This window comes from Lagenorhynchus albirostris, chromosome X (genome assembly GCF_949774975.1).
Source record: "Lagenorhynchus albirostris chromosome X, mLagAlb1.1, whole genome shotgun sequence".
Classification (NCBI taxonomy): Eukaryota; Metazoa; Chordata; class Mammalia; order Artiodactyla; family Delphinidae; genus Lagenorhynchus; species Lagenorhynchus albirostris.
In genome coordinates this window covers 73,986,273-74,007,711 of record NC_083116.1, presented here as the reverse complement: position 1 = coordinate 74,007,711, position 21,439 = coordinate 73,986,273, and the positions used below count along the sequence as shown (strand labels likewise).

General features: G+C 47.3%; 1 protein-coding gene across 1 annotated transcript in view; it reads left to right on the top strand.

The window, feature by feature from the left end:
* Positions 1-21,439, top strand: part of STARD8 (StAR related lipid transfer domain containing 8) — a 71,887-nt gene that overhangs the window by 9,527 nt on the left and 40,921 nt on the right. The window contains exon 2 of the mRNA XM_060137839.1: positions 2,330-2,363. Within this exon, the coding sequence (XP_059993822.1) occupies positions 2,330-2,363 (34 nt within the window). The remainder of the gene's footprint in view (positions 1-2,329; positions 2,364-21,439) is intronic.

The window sequence follows — 21,439 nt, the reverse complement described above, 5'->3', positions numbered from 1 at the left end:
TAAGCCTCTCAGCTACCAAAATAGCACCAAGATCAGGGCCCAAAGACAAGTGGGTTTCATGGTCCTGGTCTAGGCCAGGTTATCCTGGACCCAGAGTAAAAAAGAATAGGATGCAATAAAACTGGGAGCCCCATAAGCCTAAACTGTAAACTTGGTTCTGCCATTTACTAGCTGTGTGGCCTTGGGAAAGTCATTTCTCTTCTCTGGGCCTCATGTTCTTTATGTGTCACATGAGTATAAGAAAACCTACCATGTTTGTGATAGCCAAACACGTTTACTTATTTGTAACCTGTAAATTCCTGTGTAAATTTAAAGCTTAATTAGCTCCTGAACGATCTTTAATTCTCTTAAACCTATGGTGCGTTGGGGGTAGGGTGGGAGACGAGGGAATTTAATAAGACTAGAACAGGATTACAGAGTAACAGTGTGCCCTACCCATCAGTTCATCTCCTAATATTCCAGAACTGTCACATTTAGAACCTCACAAGGCCCTGCTTCCACCTTCCCTCCCACCCCCTCAGCCTTTTTTTTTTTAACTCCCCTTTTGTCCACCACTGAGAATTATATTGACTTGCTTAATCATGGGTCCATTTTGGAACTTTGTAGGAGAATTTCATATCTTTCTTTCTCGATTGGTCTTTCCCCTCTCTTCACACCTATCTCATTCTAGAACTGTCCATGTCCCTCACATTAACATCCCTTGTGGACTTTTCCAATGAACAGTCAGGGGGGACACCTCCTACCCCTACACTCTCTTGTGGCCAATTGTGGGTTGGAGATTCACCAGATTTTGTCTTGTGGTCTACAAGGGTGGATCTGACTTTTGGTCATTTCAGAGTGATCTAGAGCTGAGATTAATGTCCTGGGACTAGAAATCATTGTAGTCAAGTGTCTGCACCTGGTGTGACAATCATTGTGCAGTGATAAGACAGATAAAAAGTACTGTGGCAACTCCTTTCCTTATAATATTTTGGTTGGCTTAGAGACTAGCTGCATGAAGCCAGGAGAATAGGCAAGAAAACCCTTCTACCTCTAAGAGGAGCCCTTCTTTCTTTCCTTAACTATTGAATTCACATCTATACCACTATCATTTTAGCCCAAGCCACCAATATTGCTTACCTGCACTACTGCAAAAGCCTCCTAAGAGACCTCCCTGCTTCCTCTGTAGCTCCAAAATCCATTCTCCACACAGCAGCCAGAGTGATCTCTCTACGATGGAAGTAAGATCTTGCCATTCTCCTGTTCTATGCCTTCCAATGGCTACCTACCATCGTTTGAATCAAAGCCAAAATCCTCACCCTGGCCTTCAAAATCCTGCAAAATTTGACCCTTGACTCTCTCAACCTCTGTTTGGAACGTTCTGCACCCAGATTGTCACATCGCTCGCTCCTTCTTGTCACCCAGGCCTTGCTCAAAGTTCAGCTCCCCTGAGAGATGCTCTCTGGTCACCTTATCTAAAGCAATCCCCACCTATTCTGTCTACCCTATCATTCTCTACTTCATCATGTTTTTTAAAGTTTCTCCTTCTTGGTTCTTAGAGATGTCTGTGATTTCCTTATTGATTTATTTGTTTACCTATTTATTGTTTGTCCCTGCTCCATGAGGACAGGGACCTTATCTGTCTAAATCTATGCTATATCCTTAGCATCCTATTATAGTGTCTTGTAGGGCATCGGTGCTCTATAAATATTTGTTGAATAAATTAATTTATAATATTGTTTATCATTTAAAAATGCTTTTGTGTATATCAATTTCTCACAAAATCTGTGACGTTGGGATTATTACTATCCTAGACTTATGGATGCAGAAAGTGAGTTTCAAGAGGTTATGGGTGATGTCCAATGTTATATAACCAATAAATAGGGGAAGGTGGCCCTGAACTTCAGCTTTCCAGTTCCAATTACTGCTTTTCCCACCAACATACCTTGCTTCTAACCTGGTTGATGCTATACCAAGGATGGCATGTTCCAAGCAAATGCTGACTGATTCTTTGATAATTTTTATTGTCAGGCCTTGGAACAGTACTGTGACCTGCACAGACTGCCTCTGATCTCCTGACTTGGGGGTGCTCTTATTCCATGAGAATGACATGAAACAGAGGAGTCAGCCAGTGGAGTGGGAGAAAGTAGTATGCAGTGGGCAGTCAGGAGTCTGGGCTTCTAAGCTCCACTTTGCTCCCTACTTGTACTCCATTTTCCTATTCTGTGGGCCTCCATGTGTCTTCCTGTAAAATGGGTAGATTGAACTTGCTGACTTCATAGATTCCTTCCAGTTCTGATATTGTGTAGGGCTCTGCAATGCCTTAATTTCTTCTCTGTTTCCTTTACAGTGCTTCCCATTGCTGCAGGGGAGGAAGAATGCCGGTAAGTGCATGAGGTAGGGCTCAGAAGTGGCACGCAATGGCACTGAGCTTCTCAGTGGTCCTCACAGACTAGCTGATCGGGTCCCTGGGCCGTGGAGCCGATGTCCTAGATGCTGAAGCTGGAGATGTTCTCTGTCTCCCTCCAGTGGGCATTTCCTGGGCTCCTTAGCCTGGTCTTTTGGAAGTGAGTGGGTATGCAGAACTTCTGTATTTCTCAGGTTTTCTCCAGCCAGGGAGCCAGGGGAGGATCTCCCTACAGAGCTATCAGCAAGTGGCAGCCACCCATATGCTTCCCTTGTTCTCAGATGCCTTCTTTCTACTGGGAAGTATATTAGGGTGGGAGATATGTTGGGAAAGGGAACAGGTAAGATGAGGGTGAAGGAAAGAGACTTGGCTTTTGGAGTTCAGTGTGTGATATTTCCAATGCTTACCTTGTGTGGAAGTCTACCAAGAGTGTTAGTTAGGACTGAAGGGATAAATATATATATATATATATATATATATATATATATATATATATATATATATATATATATAGGCTTGAGAGAGAAAAATCCTTCCCTTTCCTCTCTAACAAGTTTCTTTGGGGCTGACTGCTTATCTGCCTTCTGCCTCTGGTGTCCTACTTGGGTGTGGACAAGTGGGTGGCATTCTGGAGCAACTCCCTTCCATTGAAGAGGGCACAGTTGTCTAGAGGGGGATGACTTCTTTGGGGAGGAAGAGAAAGAAGGATGTTGGCCAGGAATGAATTTGCTGCCAGAGCCTGGACTCCTGGCATCAACCAGGCTCTGCTGAGGTCATCTAGGTCATCCTCCTGGCTTCAGCCCGATCTCAGCCATTTCCACTGGCTTCAGGTTTTCATCAGGATGAGTTCAGGACTTGAATGAGCATGGCTGCTAGACAGCAATTAGGGCTGGAGGGTCATGGAAACAGAAAGACACCAATTAAGAAGCGGCATGCTAAGCGCCTGTGCGAGGCATCTTGGGAAGATGTTGGAAGAGACAACCCGAGCCCTCGCTCCTGATCACCTCCCCAAGTTGTTGGAGCTGGTTTGGACACAGTCTTACCAGGAGGCAGAGAGGGGATCTGGTTATCCCTCAAGGACTTTTCCACCTCGGACCCTGAGTTCTTGGGTGGTGGCTGCTCAAAAAGAAGAGCCAGCAGGGCGAGGTGTTTATTTACATTGCCATGACAGCAGATGAGAGGGGACCTATTTTGGAGCAGGAACACTGCTTTGATCAGCATACAGCATACATCTGTTTCTCTGTGCCGCACCCCCTCCCAAGCCTCCCCTGTCACCATTCCAGGGCTTCTTGCTGAGCACAGTTCCTGCTTTGCAATAGAGACTTCTGGGGGCACAAGATCTCTGGGTTGCCCATACTGGGGGAAGGACAAACTTCTCCATTTCAGAGACACCAGCTGCAAAGGCTAAAAAGAAACCCTCAGGCCCTGAAATAGTGACCCCCCCCCACCCCCCAAGACAAAAGCACTCTCAGCAACTGCCAAGTTGCCTCATTAGAATGTCTGTGCCAGGCTGAGTTGCCAGTGCTGAATCCCGGGAGGGTGGGCACCAGGTGGTTGGGTGGTCTGTGGTTTCTAGAGGAAAGAGGAGTGTCTTTTAGAGGGCAGGGTCAGGCAGAAGAGATTGCCACCTGCAGAACTGAGTTGGGACTGATTTTTGTGCTACTTCTTTAGGTTAAAGTTTGAAAATGTCTATTTAAGGGCAAGTGTGAACACATTGTCTCAGGCTGATCCAAAGACAATCTGGCACAAATTAAGAGTTTATGTGGATGTGGCAGTGGAAGCAGCGAGGCACTGAAAATCAAAGGACCTGGATCGTATACCAAATTTCATAACCAATTCACTGCGTGGACCCAGGCATGAAACTTGTCTCTCTGGACCAGTGTCCACATCTGTAAAATGGAGCTTATTGCATGGGGGTCTTGCATGGATCGCAAGAGGTAGAGCATTAAAACATCAAAGCACGGGCTTCCCTGGTGGCGCAGTGGTTGAGAGTCCGCCTTCCAATGCAGGGGACACGGGCTCGTGCCCCGGTCCGGGAGGATCCCACATGCAGCGGAGCGGCTGGGTCTGTGAGCCATGGCCGCTGAGTCTGCGCGTCCGGAGCCTGTGCTCCGCGACGGGAGGGGCCGCGGCAGTGAGAGGCCCGCGTACGGCAAAAAAAAAAAAAACAAAACACAATAAAACCCCATCAAAGTGCTGAGCAAATGTGATTATTTTTGAGATACAGCTCAAGGAGGGAGAGAACTCTTGGTTTGTTCAGTTATTGATTTTTTGGACTAGGTAATGACTTCACCTGTTTTAAAATTCAGGAGGTATGAAAATAAAAATCTCCCCACTTCTGTCTCTCCACCACCCAGCAATCCTCTTGGATGTGACCAATGTTACCAGCTTCTTGGGCCCTTGATGAATTTTGAAGCTCTAAAGGAAGTGAGCTGTACTAGCCAAGACTTCAGTGGAGGCTGTAGATAGATGCCTGATTTGGGTTGGGAGTAGGGTTGAGGGGAGTGTGCAAAAAGGGCAATGGGACTTCCCTGGTGGCGCAGTGGTTGAGAGTCCGCCTGCCAATGCAGGGGACGCAGGTTCATGCCCCGGTCCGGGGGGGGGGATCCCACGTGCCGTGGAGCGGCTGGGCCTGTGAGCCATGGCCGCTGAGCCTGCACGTTCGGAGCCTGTGCTCCGCAACAGGAGAGGCCACAACAGTGAGAGGCCCGCGTACCACGAAAAAAAAAAGGGGGGGGCAATGGAGAAGGAATTGCGGGGCAGGAAATGTGGAGCAGTGGTGGAATAAGCATTTGTTTGGGAATCAAGAGACCTGGGATCCAGTCTTGACTGTATGACTCATGGCTGAATGATCTTAAGAACCTTCCCCTTTCTAACTCTCAGTGTTCTATCTGTATATTGAGCCTGTTGTGTTCTCATATGCCATTCTTACAAGTTCCACCAGAGTAGAGCAGAAGTGGTGGAGGGGAGGACTGACCAGGGACATTTTAGAGAAGGAGAAGCCAATACATTGACTCAAAGCTGATAATTGAGTATGCTTTTCATATGTAATCTTCTTCCTATTAAGATTAGTCAATCAAAGGGTTCTCTGCCACACTACTGCTTTTGTCCTAGTGGTTTCATTGACAGAGCAAACCTTTGGCACCATCTGCACAGGAGAACATTAGGAACGTCCACTGGCTTCAACGTATGTAATGCTGCCCAGGCCCAGGAGGATAGCCTGAATAAACTTTGGTCGTCCTGCTATCATGGCCCAAGAATCCACTAGCACAATGTTTCCCAAATTTCACTTATTGGTGAACCAGCTTCACAATTTTTGCCATTATTTCGTCCTGTGCCATTATGTACTTATTATGTTTCTTTAACTCAACCCGATTTTAAACAATAACCTCACTTTAAGCCGTAAATATCTATGAAATGAGGGGTTGAGGTACTAGTTACAGCTTTCCTAATGCATATTGAATTCAACATATATCTATCACAATTCAAAACATCAGTGTATCACTCCAAACCATCCCATGCATATATACCCAGCATTGGAAACCACAGAGGTAGCGGTAACACAAACCGGCAGGTCAAGAAGGCCTTTAGACCTTTGGAGCTCACTCCAAGACTCACTAGGTACTCCCGGGCTCCCTGCATCACTCCATACTCCTTATGCTGTGTTACTTAGGGATGAATTGCTCCTGAGATGGAAATAGGTTCTGGAACCTAAAAGGAGCCCCTTCCCTCCAAACAAAATCCACAATTCTGAACTGCCTCACAGGTATTGAAGTGAGAACACTTGAGTAGAGCACCAGAAGTTCTAGGTTCCAGTTTTGGCTCTGCCCCTGACCAGCTGTGTGACTTTGGGCCTGCCCCTTCCCCTCTCTGGGCCTTCCTGTTCCCAACTATAGTATGAAGAGTCTGGTCTAAATGACCTCTAAGGTATCTTGCTGCTCTGAAATTCAACGACTTCTTGACTTGCAGACCCTACACTTGTGTTTAACTCATTAGCTCCCCTTCCCAGCAGTCCACAGAGGTGAGAAGGCTGCTGACCTTCCCTCCCATTGCCCTTGCACCAAATCCTCCCTGAGGCCCCTTGCTCCCAGTGCACAAGGCTCCTTTTGTTGCCTGGAGCCATTCAGGGCTTCTCTTCAAGCTCTCTTGTTGAAGTGGCTGAGGCGACCTGTGGGGTAATAGTTGGCCTGTAACAAGAGCCCTGGCTCCCCAACCCAACTGGCTCCAGCCTGGCTGCAGGCTTGGACTCAGCACCAGACTTTGTCCATCAGTTGCCCAGACCCCTCCCTCCAGTTCTGAGAGGGCAGAGAGACTAATTTAAAAGGGAAAAAATAGAAACTAATACATTTATTAAATGCATTTATTTAAGTTGCTCTTAGACGTCACTTCTAAGGCTCAAGAGGAGAATAGACCAAAACACTGAGTCTATGAAAATCATCAGAATAATAATAATTCAATTAACTTCCTCTCTTTTGAAAATGACCAAATCATTACTGTAACTAATTCTTGACAGATCTGGCCATTTAACATTTGCCATTTTATGAAGAACATTTGCAGGGCATAGCTTATCTAGCATTTGACAGATATTTTACCCAGCAACTTGGAATAGTATAAAAACCGACTTAGAGGGTATCTGGAATTGATTATCATTTGAGACAGGAAATCTTTCAACCATGGTCTGCAGTGAATTCAGCCAAGGTAAAAAACACTGGACTGTGAGTTGAAAATTCTAAGATCTAATCCCAAGTCTGACATTAACTCCTTCTGTGACCTTGAGTTAGTTGCCTCCCCTGCCTGGACCTCAGTTTCCTTGTATGAAAAATGAGAAGGTTGAACTAGACGGTCCCAAGGTCCTTTGCACTCTACTCTGTGTCGTCCTCCACCCCCTGTCCCTGCCAGAGTCAGGCTGAAAGGAGGGAGAGGCAGGGATAAGGTCAGTGAAAAGGGCAGTTTCAAGATGTTCTTTGGGATAGGGGAAGGATTTCCAGACCCACGGAGGAGAGTAACAGCTTCCTTTGGGGTCAAAATGGGCTGGGAAGTCCAGGTCCCCGATGCTTGCTGTCAGGAGTACAAAACAGACAGCCAAGTCCAGGCTTACCGATACGAGCCAAGCAAATGTCCTGAGGCACAGCTTAGTTGGCCATTTTCACAGCCTGGGCCAATCCAGAAGATCAGAGCAAGGGCTGCGTGGCATGGACAGCTACCCAGGGGCTGGGGAGGGAATGGGAGTTGCAGATGGAATGACAGGTCTGGAAAGCGTTATTGGATGCTTCCACCAGAAGGTCACATGAATCCTTCAAACTCAACACTAAAGAGCATAGTTCTTCATCATTCTCCTGGAAACCTTCTCCTTCTCTGGGATTCTCTTGCTTGGTTAATGTACCATCATCCACCCAGTCACTCAAGCAAGAATCATGGAAATCGCTTGGGCTCCTCCCTATCTCATTCGCTACCATGCAGTCACCAAATCAAGCCCACGAAACTTCTCTGTAATGTTTCTCAAATCTGCCCCTTCTTTTCCACCCACACTGCCATAGCCCTGCATCTTGGCCCTTAGCATCTCTGACATGGATGGTTGCTACAGTTCCTAACTGGTCTCCCTGCCAGCATGCTTTCCCTTCTAGTCCACCTCCCATACCGCTGCCAGAGTTCTCTCTTTAAAAGAAAAATTTGGTCATGCTCAAAAAACTTTGATTGTTCCCTACCTTTTGTCAAAGTCCAGATTTTTTGCGTTGGCAATCAAGGTTCTTCACAAGTTAATAACCTATCTTTCTTACTTCATCTCACACCACATCCCCACATTTCTGAGCCCCATGGGACAACTCAGAATTTCCTACGCATACAATGAACTCTCATATTGGACTCTCCACTGTGGGTGTCTTTGTCAGTCCTTCTACTTGGCTTGTCAAGCCATCTTCTCGTCCTCTGGACAAGCCCATCTTGTCCGTATTTCTATTATAACACATCATGCAGTTCTGCATTTGCTTCTTTTCTTTCCTGTATCTTCCATGGACCATGAGCTCTTCGTGTACAATAACTATATCTGACTGACCTCTGTATTCCCAGAACTAAGCACAGGGCCTCACATAAACAACGAATCTGCCAAGGACTGTCTTTTATTTTTGATGGCGTAGCAAAGGAACTTCTGGTGATTAGACTAGTGACTTCTTTCTCAGCAGACTTTCTTCCCTATCATTTCAGCTCTGAACTAGCTATTACAGATAAACACAGAGCCCCCACTGGCTCCAGATGACAAATTGTCTTGAGACAGGGCTTTGAGGGGCTTAACAGTTGCAGCCAATGGTACAGATCCATGTAAAACACGTTTCCACCAAACCCTTGAAACTTGGAGGTTGCCTACATCTCAGGGCAAGAAGGGCACCTAAGGACCGTATTCGTATTAATCAATGGCTTACAAACTGAGACCCGAGGAACTGTAGAGTCCCCAGAGACTTACTGGGAGATGTGAGGAGAGGACAGATTTGGGGGGGGTTGCTTCACTCAACCAATCTATTTCACCTCTTGGAAGTTCCATAAAGATTTCATTTGGAGACTGAAGTTGGCCACATAAAAGTGGATATTGGAGACCGCTGCTCTAGTCCAGTGCTCACCTGCTTAACAGGCTCCCTTTATACCATTCCTGCTATGTGCCCAGTCAGGCTCAGACCAAACTCTCCAGGTATCGTCAAGCATCCCTTTTCATCCTGTACTCAGTCGAAAGTTCTTCTCTATATGCAGCCAGAATCTGCCTCACAACTTCCACCCAGTGGTCTTGTTTTCACCCCTTGGAGTCTCATGAAGTTGTTCTATTCATTCTTCCCCTATGACTAATCTGATGGCATTTAGAATTTCCCAAAGTCTGAGATGGAAGGAACCTTGTAGCTCATACAGTCCAATACTCCCATTGCAGTTGGTGAACCTGAAGCTCAGAGAAGGTAGGTGATCTGAAAAACAGCAGAGAGCACTTAGCAGTAAAACTGAGGCCAGAACCCAAGTCCCCACTCATGTATACTATTCTCCCAGAATCTGTCTTTCCACAGGATGAACAGCTCCCACTCCTAATTTCTCACAGTCCTGATGACTCTTCCCTAAACTTACTCCCAATTGACAGTACCCAAGTGCTGAAGATCAGCAGCTCAGCTGGTGAAAGCTCCATGGTGTACAGGCTTCCATCAGCCTGAGGTAAGGGCAAAGGCGAGCAAACTGGCATCGCAAGCAGAGCTGTTTCCTCATCACAGCCTGGATGCTGTTCTCCTCCTCTTTCCGTGGGACTAAATTCCATTCCTATAGCCCTCCTCCCATGGCAGGGCAGCCAAGGGGCAGCTTTCAGAGGCCCCTTCTGACCTGTTTGCTAGAGGGTCCCTGCTGTGTGACCCTCCACATCCCCAAACCAGAAACAGGAAGAGTTGATTTGGTTTACGTTTCAAGAAGAAAAATGAAAACATAGGAAGTAGGGCTCCTGAGAACAGAGGCTTCCAACTCTGTGTCCATGTGCCCCTAGAGCAGGATATTTCAGGGAATACATTCCACAGGGGAAGGGAATGGCCTCCTTATTAAAAACAAAATACAAAACCCTTCAAGGTTTGGAAAAAGAAAATGGCCAAAGGAGACCCTTAAGGAGGGGAGGGGCAGTTGTTTCAGAATCTCCAATGCTCCCCGCCACCAACCCCCACCCCCCGCATCTACCACGTGGCACTTTGATCATACTTTGATCTCACTGCTGTTATCAGCACATCTGGCCCCCAGAGATGCCCTGTTCCCTTTAACCTATGGCCCAAGAGAAGGTCCAAGAACCTTTTCTTGTTTCCCTGAGGATCATCAAAGTAGGCTGGCACTTAGAACCTTCCTTTAAAACCAAGCCAAAAAACCCAGAATGAATAATGAATTCATTAACAGAACATGCAAATGGCAGAACAGCATTCAGACTTTGCAAAGTACATGCTTCTTGTCTTGAGAAAACGAGCAAAAGCAGGGAAGCAATTTGCCAATCCCTAAGTATCTCACAGGATAATTACTTCATTGCCCCACATGAGCTGCTGTAAATTTGCCTGACTTTCTCCCCTCTCAGCTCTCTGTTGCTGGGAGGTGGGTGCTATCTTGTTTCCCAACCACAGTTACCAAAATGGCCAAAGCAAAAGGTCTTTTGGAAAAAAAAAAAACCTTCCAGAACACCTAGTGTCCTTTCCAGTTCTGGTCTCTGGGCTGAGGAACATGGCTAGTTCACAGCTAGTTGACAGGGTAGAAGTGCGGATCATCTGGGTGCCAGAGAAACATGGTCCTGCAAAAGAAACAGTTCTGGCCACCTCTGAAGCTTCTACAGAGCTTCTATATGTGTCACATATGTGAATGCATGCACACACACATACAGCCTCTTCACCAAAATCTTAACCTTCACCACACAAAAACGTGCTACTGTCTCTTGCTTCTCAAAGGGGTCTCTGTGTCCCCTTGGGCCAGAGGTAAGCAGAACCTCTTCCCAGATGTTTCCAAGAGCATCTGTATGGAATAGCTCATTCTCCCTAAAAGATCTGGGGGGAAAACATCATTTTTAAATTAGAACAAGCATAAATATATGTAACGGAATAGCATGCAAAATTCACATGAATTTGTAAGATAAAAGTGGAGACTTCCAAGAAATTTCTCACTTATGGCTGGCTACATGGGCTCCCCGGCTCTTTGGGGCTGTGTGGGGAATGAGTTCATTCTGTTCAGTCGTTTGGGGGTACTCTGGTGCAAAAGTTTGAGAAGCACTCACTGAACTGGTAGGCTCCCTGAGGGCAGAAACTTTGTCTCATTCCTCTCTGCATCCTCATGCCTAATACAGAGAGAGTACTCAAGAACTGTTTGCTCCATCCTTCTATCAGCCTATCCATCCTCCCCAAGAAACCAGTGAAAAAGGTGGCTTCAGGCTGATGAAAAGGGCTCAGTTTCTGAAGAACTCAGACAGCTCTGGGTCTGAATTCTGACTCTGTCACTTATCAGCTATGTGATCACCTCTCTGAGCCTCAGTTTTCTCACTTTGAAAATAAAGATCCAAACACCCAATTCCTGGGTTGTTGTGGGAACTAACTGTGATAGTGGGAGTGAGACAGCTCTATAAGCTCCCAGCCAATACACAAATAATAGTTATTAAATGATTATAAACGTGACCATCATGACCAGCCCAAGCAGGAGAGTGGGGGAAGGGAGAGATGTTTTCTCCAGTCCAGAAGTGTGACTTGAGATTAAGAAGGCAGGAGCTGAGGCCTCAAGAATGTGTCCCTGGGCCTCTCTGATGGGGAGGGCCCAGGTTGAATGGCTCTGGGGTCCACTCCAGGGAGACAGTGTGTATAGGCAGCTTCGGGCAGAGTGATGGAGGTATCAGATGTGCCTCTGTATACTTCCAGTCTCCAAAGACCAGATGTGCTTGCTTTCTCATATCTGCCGATGAGCCCTGTGGAGGCCTGGCTCACAGCAAGGGTCACACATCAGCTGGGCTAAAGTTACAATCAGGCACGATGGCTTGGTGGCTAGCAGCTCTGTGACCTTGGGCAAGTATCTTCTCTTTCTGGGCCCCAACTTCCCCATCATTAAAATGAGGGGATTGGATAGAGTGACCTCTAAGGCCCTTCCATCTCCTACACACTAGGTTGTATGGCCCTTAATTGGAAAGTGGTTTGACCTTGTTTTTCCAAAAATGTGATCAATCTGATCATCTGATGGTTTGATACTGAATCCTGGAATATAGTAAAAAGTAGTGTGGGGAGGCCTGGCTGGGACCCCTTCTGTTTGTAAGCCTCCTGGTCCCTATGGCTCCTTCTGCCTGGGTCTGGCTGGACTGGCCCATCTCCAGGGCAATTTGTGATCACGTTCCAGGTGAGGGGCGGGTGGGTGAAGCAGGTGTTTCCCAAGGCTGGGACTCAGGGCCAGGTACCTCACAATATAAAATGAAGAAAGGAAAGAAAACAGGAAATCCTGTCCACTCTATGCACCTAATTGTTCAGGAAAAATTCCTTCTAGGCAGGGCTGCTGTCGCAGAAGTCAGCAACAGCTGCTGGGCTGGAGAGCTGCTGTGGTCCCTGGGATTCTGAGACTCCTCACACCCATCTCAATCTGTTCAGACCTTTGCCGTTCTTTGACAGTCAGTTCAAATACTGTCCCCTCCCCCCCTTCAAATCCTCTGCATACTGTTTATCTGTCTTAGAGCACCGATCATGTTCTGCCTGTGTTGGAGCTATTTCCTTCACATAAGGATTAGAAATAAACTACATTCTCTGAGGAGAGACTTTAACCTGAATATCTGGATATAAAATGGAGAGCCAAAGTCCTATAACTCCTCACTCCCACTTTTAAGAATTAGCCAACTTTAGGAAGTTTTTCCGGTAGTTTCCAGAAAGCTTCTATTGTCAAAGCTATTGAAAATGCGAGAGAGCATGATGCTTTGGAGGGACCACTGGCTCTAGAAATTAAACACCTGGGTTTGTGTCTCAGCTCTCCACTTGCCGGTCAGATCAGCTAGGGTGAAATCTGTCTTCTCGTTGACTCTCAGTCCTCTGCTCTGTAAAATGGGATAACAGTTCCTCTCCTGCTATCTCACAGGGCTGTTGCAAGGACCAAATGAGACAAAAGAAATGAAAGCATTTTGGAAACTCTAAGGGATGCTCTATTTATCTCCATGCTTGTCTTTGCAATTTGACTGTAAGCACCTTGAGAACAGAAACCTTGGTCCATCTGGGGCTGGGTCCCCATTGCCCCTAGTTCTGACAATTTGTCTGGAACAGGCAAGAGGTGACTGTCAGGTGGGGCGTGTTTTCAGAGTTCTCAGAACACACACACACACACACACACACACACATTTGTGTGTGTGTGTGTATGTGTGTGTGTGCATATACGTAGATATAAATGAGAGAGAGAGAGAGAGAGAGAGAGAGAGGAAAGTGGCCAAGAAGATTCAGTTTTCTAAATGGACCAGATATAAAATGGTTGCAAATTAAATTAAAGCTAGAAAACTCCTCGGATATCATTTAGTCCAATCACTGCTCCCCTTCAACCTTTAACAGATGGACAAACTGAGACCCAGAAAAGGGAAGGGACTCACCCAGGGAGTCAGTGGCTCTGACAGCCAAGTACAGGTAGGGAGAAGGAGCAAGGCTTTGGGCTGAAGGATTCAAGTTAGGGGATCCAGCCTGGGGAAGATGGGTGGGGCCCGAGAAGAGATGAATGTGGCCAGAGTGGGAGGATCAATTAGAAGAATTAGTCAGGACCAGCTGAGACATTTCCCTGGTAAGTGGAAATATAAGAAATATGAGGGTTGTGGTTTAGCAAGTTATTATGAGCCTTGCTGAGCAAGGAGAGGGAAGGGAGAGGAAGAGAAAAACAGAGGGGGCCAGAAAAGAAGAAATATAAGAAGGAAGGCTGACCTGGGTGAATGGAGGACATTTAGAGTGATGGGTCAGTAAGGGCTGAACTGAGCAAGTCAGCAGAGCCTTGTCACCTGTGGGACATCCAGCCACCTTACAGGTTCCCACCGGTCTGCTCCCTGGCTTCTTCTAGGCTCTGAGCATGCGAGCCAGTTCTTCTTTTCTTTTCTTTTTGTTTTTTAACATCTTTATTGGAGTATAATTGCTTTACAATGGTGTGTTAGTTTCTGCTTTATAACAAAGTGAATCAGTTATACATATACATATGTTCCCCTATCTCTTCCCTCTTGCTGTCTCTCTCCCTCCCACGCTCCCTATCCCACCCCTCTAGGTGGTCACAAAGCACCGAGCTGATCTCCCTGTGCTATGCGGCTTCTTCCCACTAGCTATCTATTTTACGTTTGGTAGTGTATATATGTCCGTGCCACTCTCTCACTTTGTCACAGCTCACCCTTCCCCCTCCCCATATCCTCAAGTCCATTATTTTCTTAGCAAACTCAGTCTTTTCCCACTGCCCACTGTTTGGGGAAGTGGCCCCAGACCATAGGCTTTATCTCTGCAGATTTGGGGCAAGGGCACCCTGAAGCCTGGCCTGGCTGGCTGTCAGAACAGGAATGTACCCACTCTACAGCCACGGTCTGGTTTTAGGTGCACAGTCACATTGAGAGGTGAACTTAGCGCAGCTTTCAGATGAAGCGTAAGAGAACATACCAATGGAAATAACCATAAGAATAACAAAAATAACTAAATATGTATGGAGAGCCAATAGTTGGACCGATCAAGAAGGAGGGCACTAGAGCCAAAATGCCTGTATTTGATTCCCAGTTGTACTCCCCATTAGCTGTGTGATCTTGGACAAGTTGCTTAACTTCTCTGTGCCTCAGTGTCCTATGTGTAAAATGAAGGTATCAATTGTGCCTTCTTGAGAAGATTTGGAAGGAGCAAATGAGTTGACCCTGGTACAGCCTTTAAGCGATGCCCAGCATATGGTGCTCAATAAATGGTAGCTATTATTGTCATCACCATTACGTGCTGGGCACTGCTATAAATGTTTGACTTGTTTTATGGCCTGCAATGATCACTCAGAAGGGAACTGAGGCCCAGGTGTAAGGACATGTCTAGTCCATTTGCTTTTTCTTAGACGCAGACTTTTTTCCCCCAAACCGAATCCTGTGTGGAAGCTCAATGTATAAAACAGATAAAAAGCAACATGGCTCTGATTGAAGCAAGGTGGGGTAGGGATGGGAACTGAGCCTCCAGGCTCAGCCTCCCTTGTTCTCCCCTCCCCCAACATCCCCATGGTAGGCCTTGAGGCTCCTGCCCAGCCACTGTGAGGCACAATTTGCAAGCCTGCTGACCTAGTCCATCTAACTTTTTATGCTCAGATGAAGATATCATTAGACTTGAAAGGGCAAGTGACATGCCCAAAGGTTATACAGCAAGTCAAAGGCAGAAGGGAGCATGGGTGGCACCACCAGGCATGGGGACAGTAACTTGGTCAAAGAGAACAGCCTCCTTGGTTAAACTAGAACATAGAACATCCAGGCTTGGGTGGAGAAGAGCCAGGAAAGGAGGGGTGAGCAGGAGGGGAGGAGACCCTGACCCAGAGGCCCTGCCCCTGGGCCCTGAGTGTGAAGAGCCCCTCTGGACCTTCCTATCAGGCTGGGGTTACCCCAGACTTCAAGACAACAAGACAAGGCCCTGTCCTCATGGAGCCTCTCACTACACAGGGTTTGGGGTTCTGTTTTGACAAGGACGTGGTCCCTGTCCCTGAGCTCTCCAGTCTGGGGGATGCAGCTGATGTGGGGCTAAATCCTGCCATTCAGGCCTTCTGATTGAACTCTTGGCGGGAGAGAACATTTTCACCAGGCTCCTTCTCCTTCGGGGTTCCAGGACAGCAGCCTGGCTTCCAATGCATTGTTGTCAAGGAAGTACAGAGAGACAGCCTGGCTCACCATCCCTTTCACTGCTATGTGTGTGGACGCCCCCCTCTGTTCAAGACTCACCACTGTTTATCTAAGAACCTGCGCGTGGCCAGCTTTTGTTTTCAGACTTTGGCGTGGGTTACCTGAGGATACCACACAGAGGAGAAATGTTCCTCCTAGAGAACTGTGGGACTTCTCTGGAATCCCTTCTGACCTGATAGTTTGAGCCAGTTAGACCCGTAAGACCTCTGGAAGGTGACTGAATCTGCAGGGCAGGGCAAGTCAGGGGCAAATACTGAAGGGCAAAACCTGGGTGCAGGGCCCTAAGTTGCTTGCCCCTCCCTGCACAGGCCTCAGGATCTCCATCTGTACAATGAGGGGGTGGAGCAGATGCTCTCTGAGGGCCCATCAACTCCAGGCTGGGCTTCTGTGGAGGCCCCAGCTACTTGGGCACTCTGTCACACAGTGGCCTGGAATCCTAAAGGAACACACCAAGTGACAGATACAGACAAAGCCTGTTCACTGCCATGGCTTGCCAGCCCTCGTGGCAAGTCACACAAGGGTGATGATGCAGGAGGCAGACCCACCCCACCACCGCTGCCAAACTGCAAACTCCTTCTCTGACACAAAAGCTGCTTTTGTTCATGGCCAGGCCAGCTGCTCAAATGGACCGAGCCCTGGATCCCTGAGCTGGGCTGCAGAGTCCATGTTCCTGTTGGGTGGTGCTGCACCTTGCCAGGTGATGGGGAGAGGAGGAAGGCTTTCTGCAAGTTCCATCAGGGTGAGGGGTGTGTGCTAAGGCCCAGGAGTGGGAGTAGGGGCAGCTGTGGGTGGGTGCTGTAACTACTTCCCAGATAAAGGCAAAAAGAATTAGTAGACATGAAATTGAGCAGCCTGCATGACACAAGGACAGGAAGGAAGTAGCCAGGCAGGCGAAAGGCTAAGGGGTGAGTTTGCCACTGACAAGTGCGTCTTATCAGTGAGTTCTCATTTGGGTCACATGACAGTTTCGGGAAGTAGGTGTTACCGTCTCCCTTTAATAGTGAGGAAACTGAGGCCCAGAAAGGTGATATGATGTGTCTTCTAGTAAGTGTTGAAGCTGGAGTTCAAACCCCAGGCTGCTTTGAGAGTTGCAGTTCTTAAGGGCCCCTTCTCTGGAGCTGATAAAATCTGTAGAACATATACACTGTTGCTGCCCATCCAGTAACTCTTCTAAGACTTGGCTGCAAGGACCTAGGAATGATCCTTCCCATTTTACTAAGGCCCAGAAAAGGCTAATGATTGGGCCATAGTCAGACACAGCCAGGTGGAGATGGGAAAGACTGAGGCTCCATCCTTCACCTTTCTGCCTTTAGTCGGAAAGCTGCAGAACACTGCTCCGAGCAGCACTCCACCGCTATTCTCCCTACGTCTGGTCATTTTCCACTTAAAAAGTGCTCTCAGATCCATTATCTCGAGGTTTGTGGGGCAGAGAAAAAAATATTTCAATTTTCTAGGTGAAGAAACTGAGGTTCAATAACTTGCCAAAGGTTACACAGCTACTGAATGGTGGAACTAGGACTTGAGGCCAGAGTTGTGCCCAAACTGCCCTCTAGTTGTCCACAGAGTGCATTTGGCCAGCATGGGAAGGATAGAGCAAATTGGGTGAAGCATAATGTTTGAGACCCAAAGCAGCAAACCCCAACTCCCTGGGGTGACATTTAAACCCTTTGCTTTTTTCCATATGAACCTCTGAATTGCACAGAGTCATGGGGCCCTTGGGAGGGAAACACAGAAGCCAGTGAGGTCAGTTCTCTGGAGCAGACCCCAGAGCTGCCAGCTTTCATGGCTTGCTAGATGTAGATGCCCCATCAGCCCAAATGGCTTTGTGGTCAGGGTGCCAGGTTTGAGTCAACCACACAAAGGGCACGAAAGGGTGGAAGGGCCTTCTCTCTCTTCCCCTCTCACCAAATGTGGTTGCATTTCATGCTTGGTCACCGAGCCATCTTGACATTCCTCTACCCCAGTGATGTTGGGGAAAGAAGACCCCAAATCTTTCTGCCACCACTGAGTTTGGGCAAGGCTGCTTCTGGGTCATTCGTTCAGTCCTTGAACAAATATTCCCTAAGTGCCAACTCTGTGCCAAGCTCCTTCCTGATCAATGGATATGCCATAAATAATAAAACTCAGTCCCTGGTCTCAGAGGATCCAAACTCTTTTTTTTTTTTTCCAAACTCTTATTGGACAGGAAGACATACAGATAACTCGACTCAATATAGAATTATTGCTGATGAAACTGAGCTGAAGGAGCAATTGGAAAGGGAACGGCTTATGCTATTCATAGGAGTGGCTACAAGGATCTGTGGGACTTTGCCAGGTGCAGGAGATAGGGCAAATACCTTAATCTCTTTGTACCTCAGTTTCCTCATCTGTAAAATGGGATAATAATAGTACCTACATGGTTTCTGTGATGAGTCCATGAGTTAAAATGTGCAAAAAGCTTAGAATAGTGCCAGGTACATTGAAAGCACCACGTAAGCGTTTGTGAAATGAGTCAAGGAAATAAGGATAAGCATTCTTTGTGTGTGTGTGAGAGAAGAGCACATGTAACACATTGGGAGGGTTAATGACGTTTAGTGTGTTCTGGGAAGGCCAGCTGCTTTGGCTGGGTGACCTTGTGTGGAATTATGAATGTCAACCTCAGAAGTGTGAACTTGTCCCTGTAGATGACGGGCAGCCCTTTCTGAAGTTGGATCTTTGCTATGGAGGGTGGCAGAGGACTCCTGTGTGAAATGCTAGTGCTCTTTCACCAGCCCAACAGGTGCTGGGTCCAAGAGACTGCCACCAGCCAAGAAGCAGTCAGCTGCCACACATGAATGGAGAGCCAGCCCTTTGCACAGCCCAGCTCCTGGCTTAGCATCCATCTAAGGAAGGCTGAGTTGGGGGGAGAGATCCTACATCTTTGCCCTCAAGGAGCTGCTCATCTCATTGGAATAAGGTCTGCTTCTGCTAAGAATCAACTGAATTTTCCTGGTTTGAAGTTGTGGAGATGTGTGGGTGAGAAGCTCTGTCGTGGCTGGAGAGGCAGTATGTATAGCGATTACTAGCCAAAGCTGACAGGCTTGTCTGGGTTTAAAGCCCAGTGGTCACTTCCCAACTGCGCTGCCTCGGGCAAATTACTTAATCTCTCTGTGCTGCAGTTTTCCCGCCAAAAATGAGGGCAACGATAATAACTTGACCTCCTCACAGAGTTGTCACGATGATTAAAGCACAAGCGTAAGTGGAAAGTGCTTAGAACTTTGACTCACATAACAAGTGCCTCATAAGTGTTGTTAGCTATTCTCAGTGACTGAGGGCCTACCGTGTGTCAGGTGTCTGGAACCCCTGGGGTCAAAGGCAGTGGCCTAGAGGCATATGGATGCACAGGACCAATGGGGCTCATCTTCCTGGAGTGTCAACTTTCCTTAAAGGCTTAAAGGAGCAAAACACCCATTTTTATATGAAAACAATATGGATGCACGCTGGAGTTAACTGGAAAATTCAAGTAGATGTTTAAGAGCAGGGATTTTAAAGACATTCCCTGCTTGGAGACAAAGCTTCAGGTTACATCTTCAGCCCCCGGGGTTTCTACACATTCTTCCCCCTCAGCCTTAAGGGCCCTTGGGTACAAAAGTTCCAGCCACACAAACACATGTGAGCTCACAGGACCTTTATGATGTATCATTCCCCGGGGTAAGGATGATCACTGCATCATATGGGTGAAAACTGAGGTTCAGGGTTCAGATTCTGCCATCGCCACTTGTTAGCTGTGTGAACTTAGCAAGTTACATTATCTTTGTCGTCCTCAGTTTCTTCATCTGTAAAATGGGTGTGATGATGATGATGATTACCTGCTTTATCTGGTTGTAGTAAGAATTAAATAGATTAGTATGCAAAAAGCACTTAGAACAACGGCAGGCATATAGTTAGTGCTCAATACACATTAGCTTTTATTAAATCCATTCTCACATTTCCTCCCACAACAACATTGCCAGGTGGGTGTCATCCTGTCCATGTGATGAGGCATGAAGTTGAAGCTGTAAGAGATTAAGTCAGATGCCCCCTCCTCTTTATTAACAGAGGGCATTACTGCAGTGGGGAGGAGGTGGGAATAAATGACCTCTGGGGTCCTTCCCAGTTCCCAGGTCCTATGATTCAAGTTAAACTTTGGAGCCTTTTCATATTACTGTTCTGGCTGGAACCCAAGAAGCGGAACTCAGGAAATAGGGGAGGGACTGGCCAGGGAGGAAGATGCCTTAGCAGGGTAGGAAATGGCTGCTGCCACCCTTCCTTCTAGGCTGCTGCTGCAAGGGGCTGTATCCTGCACTCCCGCCCCACCAGAGAGCAAAAGGGAAACTCCTGTGCTTGGAAGGAGCCGACCAGGGCCTCCGTTTCCTCAGAAGGGAAATTGCCCCTGTGGCAGGTGCTGTGTAGTGGCTGCTGGAAACTCAAAAGTCAAAGGCTTGGAAGCACTAAGCTGGGCACTGAGAGGGGCCTCCTGATGGCTGTTTATCCTGGCTGAGCTAATCCAGGATGGGGACTTCTGATAGGCCAGAGGGTGCTAGGAGAGAGGAATGGGCTCCCCACTGGTTTGTGATCATATGAGAGAAAAACAAAAAGAATTCCATGAGACGGAATGGCCTAGTGGAAGGAGTAGACAGGAGATCTGTCTCGATTCTGAAATGAATTCACTGTGGGACCTTGGGCAAGTTCTCTTCCCCATGTAAAGAATACATTCATTCAATAAATATTTTGTAAACACCTACTGTGTGCCAGCACTGCCTTGGGAAAGGGCAAATGACATGGAGATCATCAACATGTTAATCTCGCATTCTATTCCAGCTCTGCCACTGAGTCTATAAAAAGTGGGTGCAAATTTCAGACAAATAAGAACAAATCAATTCACAAACCTCTCTTCCTTTTCCCAGCCTGTCCCTCACATATGGGTTTGCTAAGCCCTTGTCTTGTGGCACAAGGGAAGGAGACAGTAGAGGGAGGGGCTGTGAACTTCACCTGTGTATCCCCTTATCCTTATTCTCATGTGTCATGGGATTGTTATCCTCATGTTGCAGATGAGGAAATTGAGGCTCAGGGAGGAAATGGGCCCAGGTTATGCTGCGGTTAGCGTAGAGCCACTGTTAGACACTCCACCCCCTTACTAGCCACCACCACAAGTGGAGTGGAAATGGCCAGGTCTGAGAACTGGCATCTTACTGCCTTCCCTCCATTGTCAGCAAAGCGGGATAGGACTCCCCACCATTCCCAAGTTAGGTAATGTAAGTTTGCCTGCATAGATGGAGGTTAGGGGTAAGGGAATGGTTTATGCAATTTAGGGTCCTGGGTCCAGGCTGTTTTTGGTGGTGGATGCCCAGTGCTGATCTCTTTGAGAATAAAAGCAAACCTTTCTTTATGGAGACTGTACTCTGTGCCGGGTACCATGATCAGCCCCTTTACATCCTCATAACTGTCCTGCAACAGAGAGATAATTGTCCCCTGCTTAGATGATGGCCAAGTCATTTGTATTCTTGGGCCTCAGTTTTGGGTTTGTAACACAAGAAAGTCTTTAAGGAATGCTTCCGCTCATAAGGTCCAGGATATTCTTGGCACTAGAAGGGTTTCAAGGGGTCCTTGTTGGAACCCAGGGTCCGTTGCTCTTGTCAGACAGACAGAAAACGGGGTTGGGGGGTAATGAGAACTATGGGGGTGGAGGA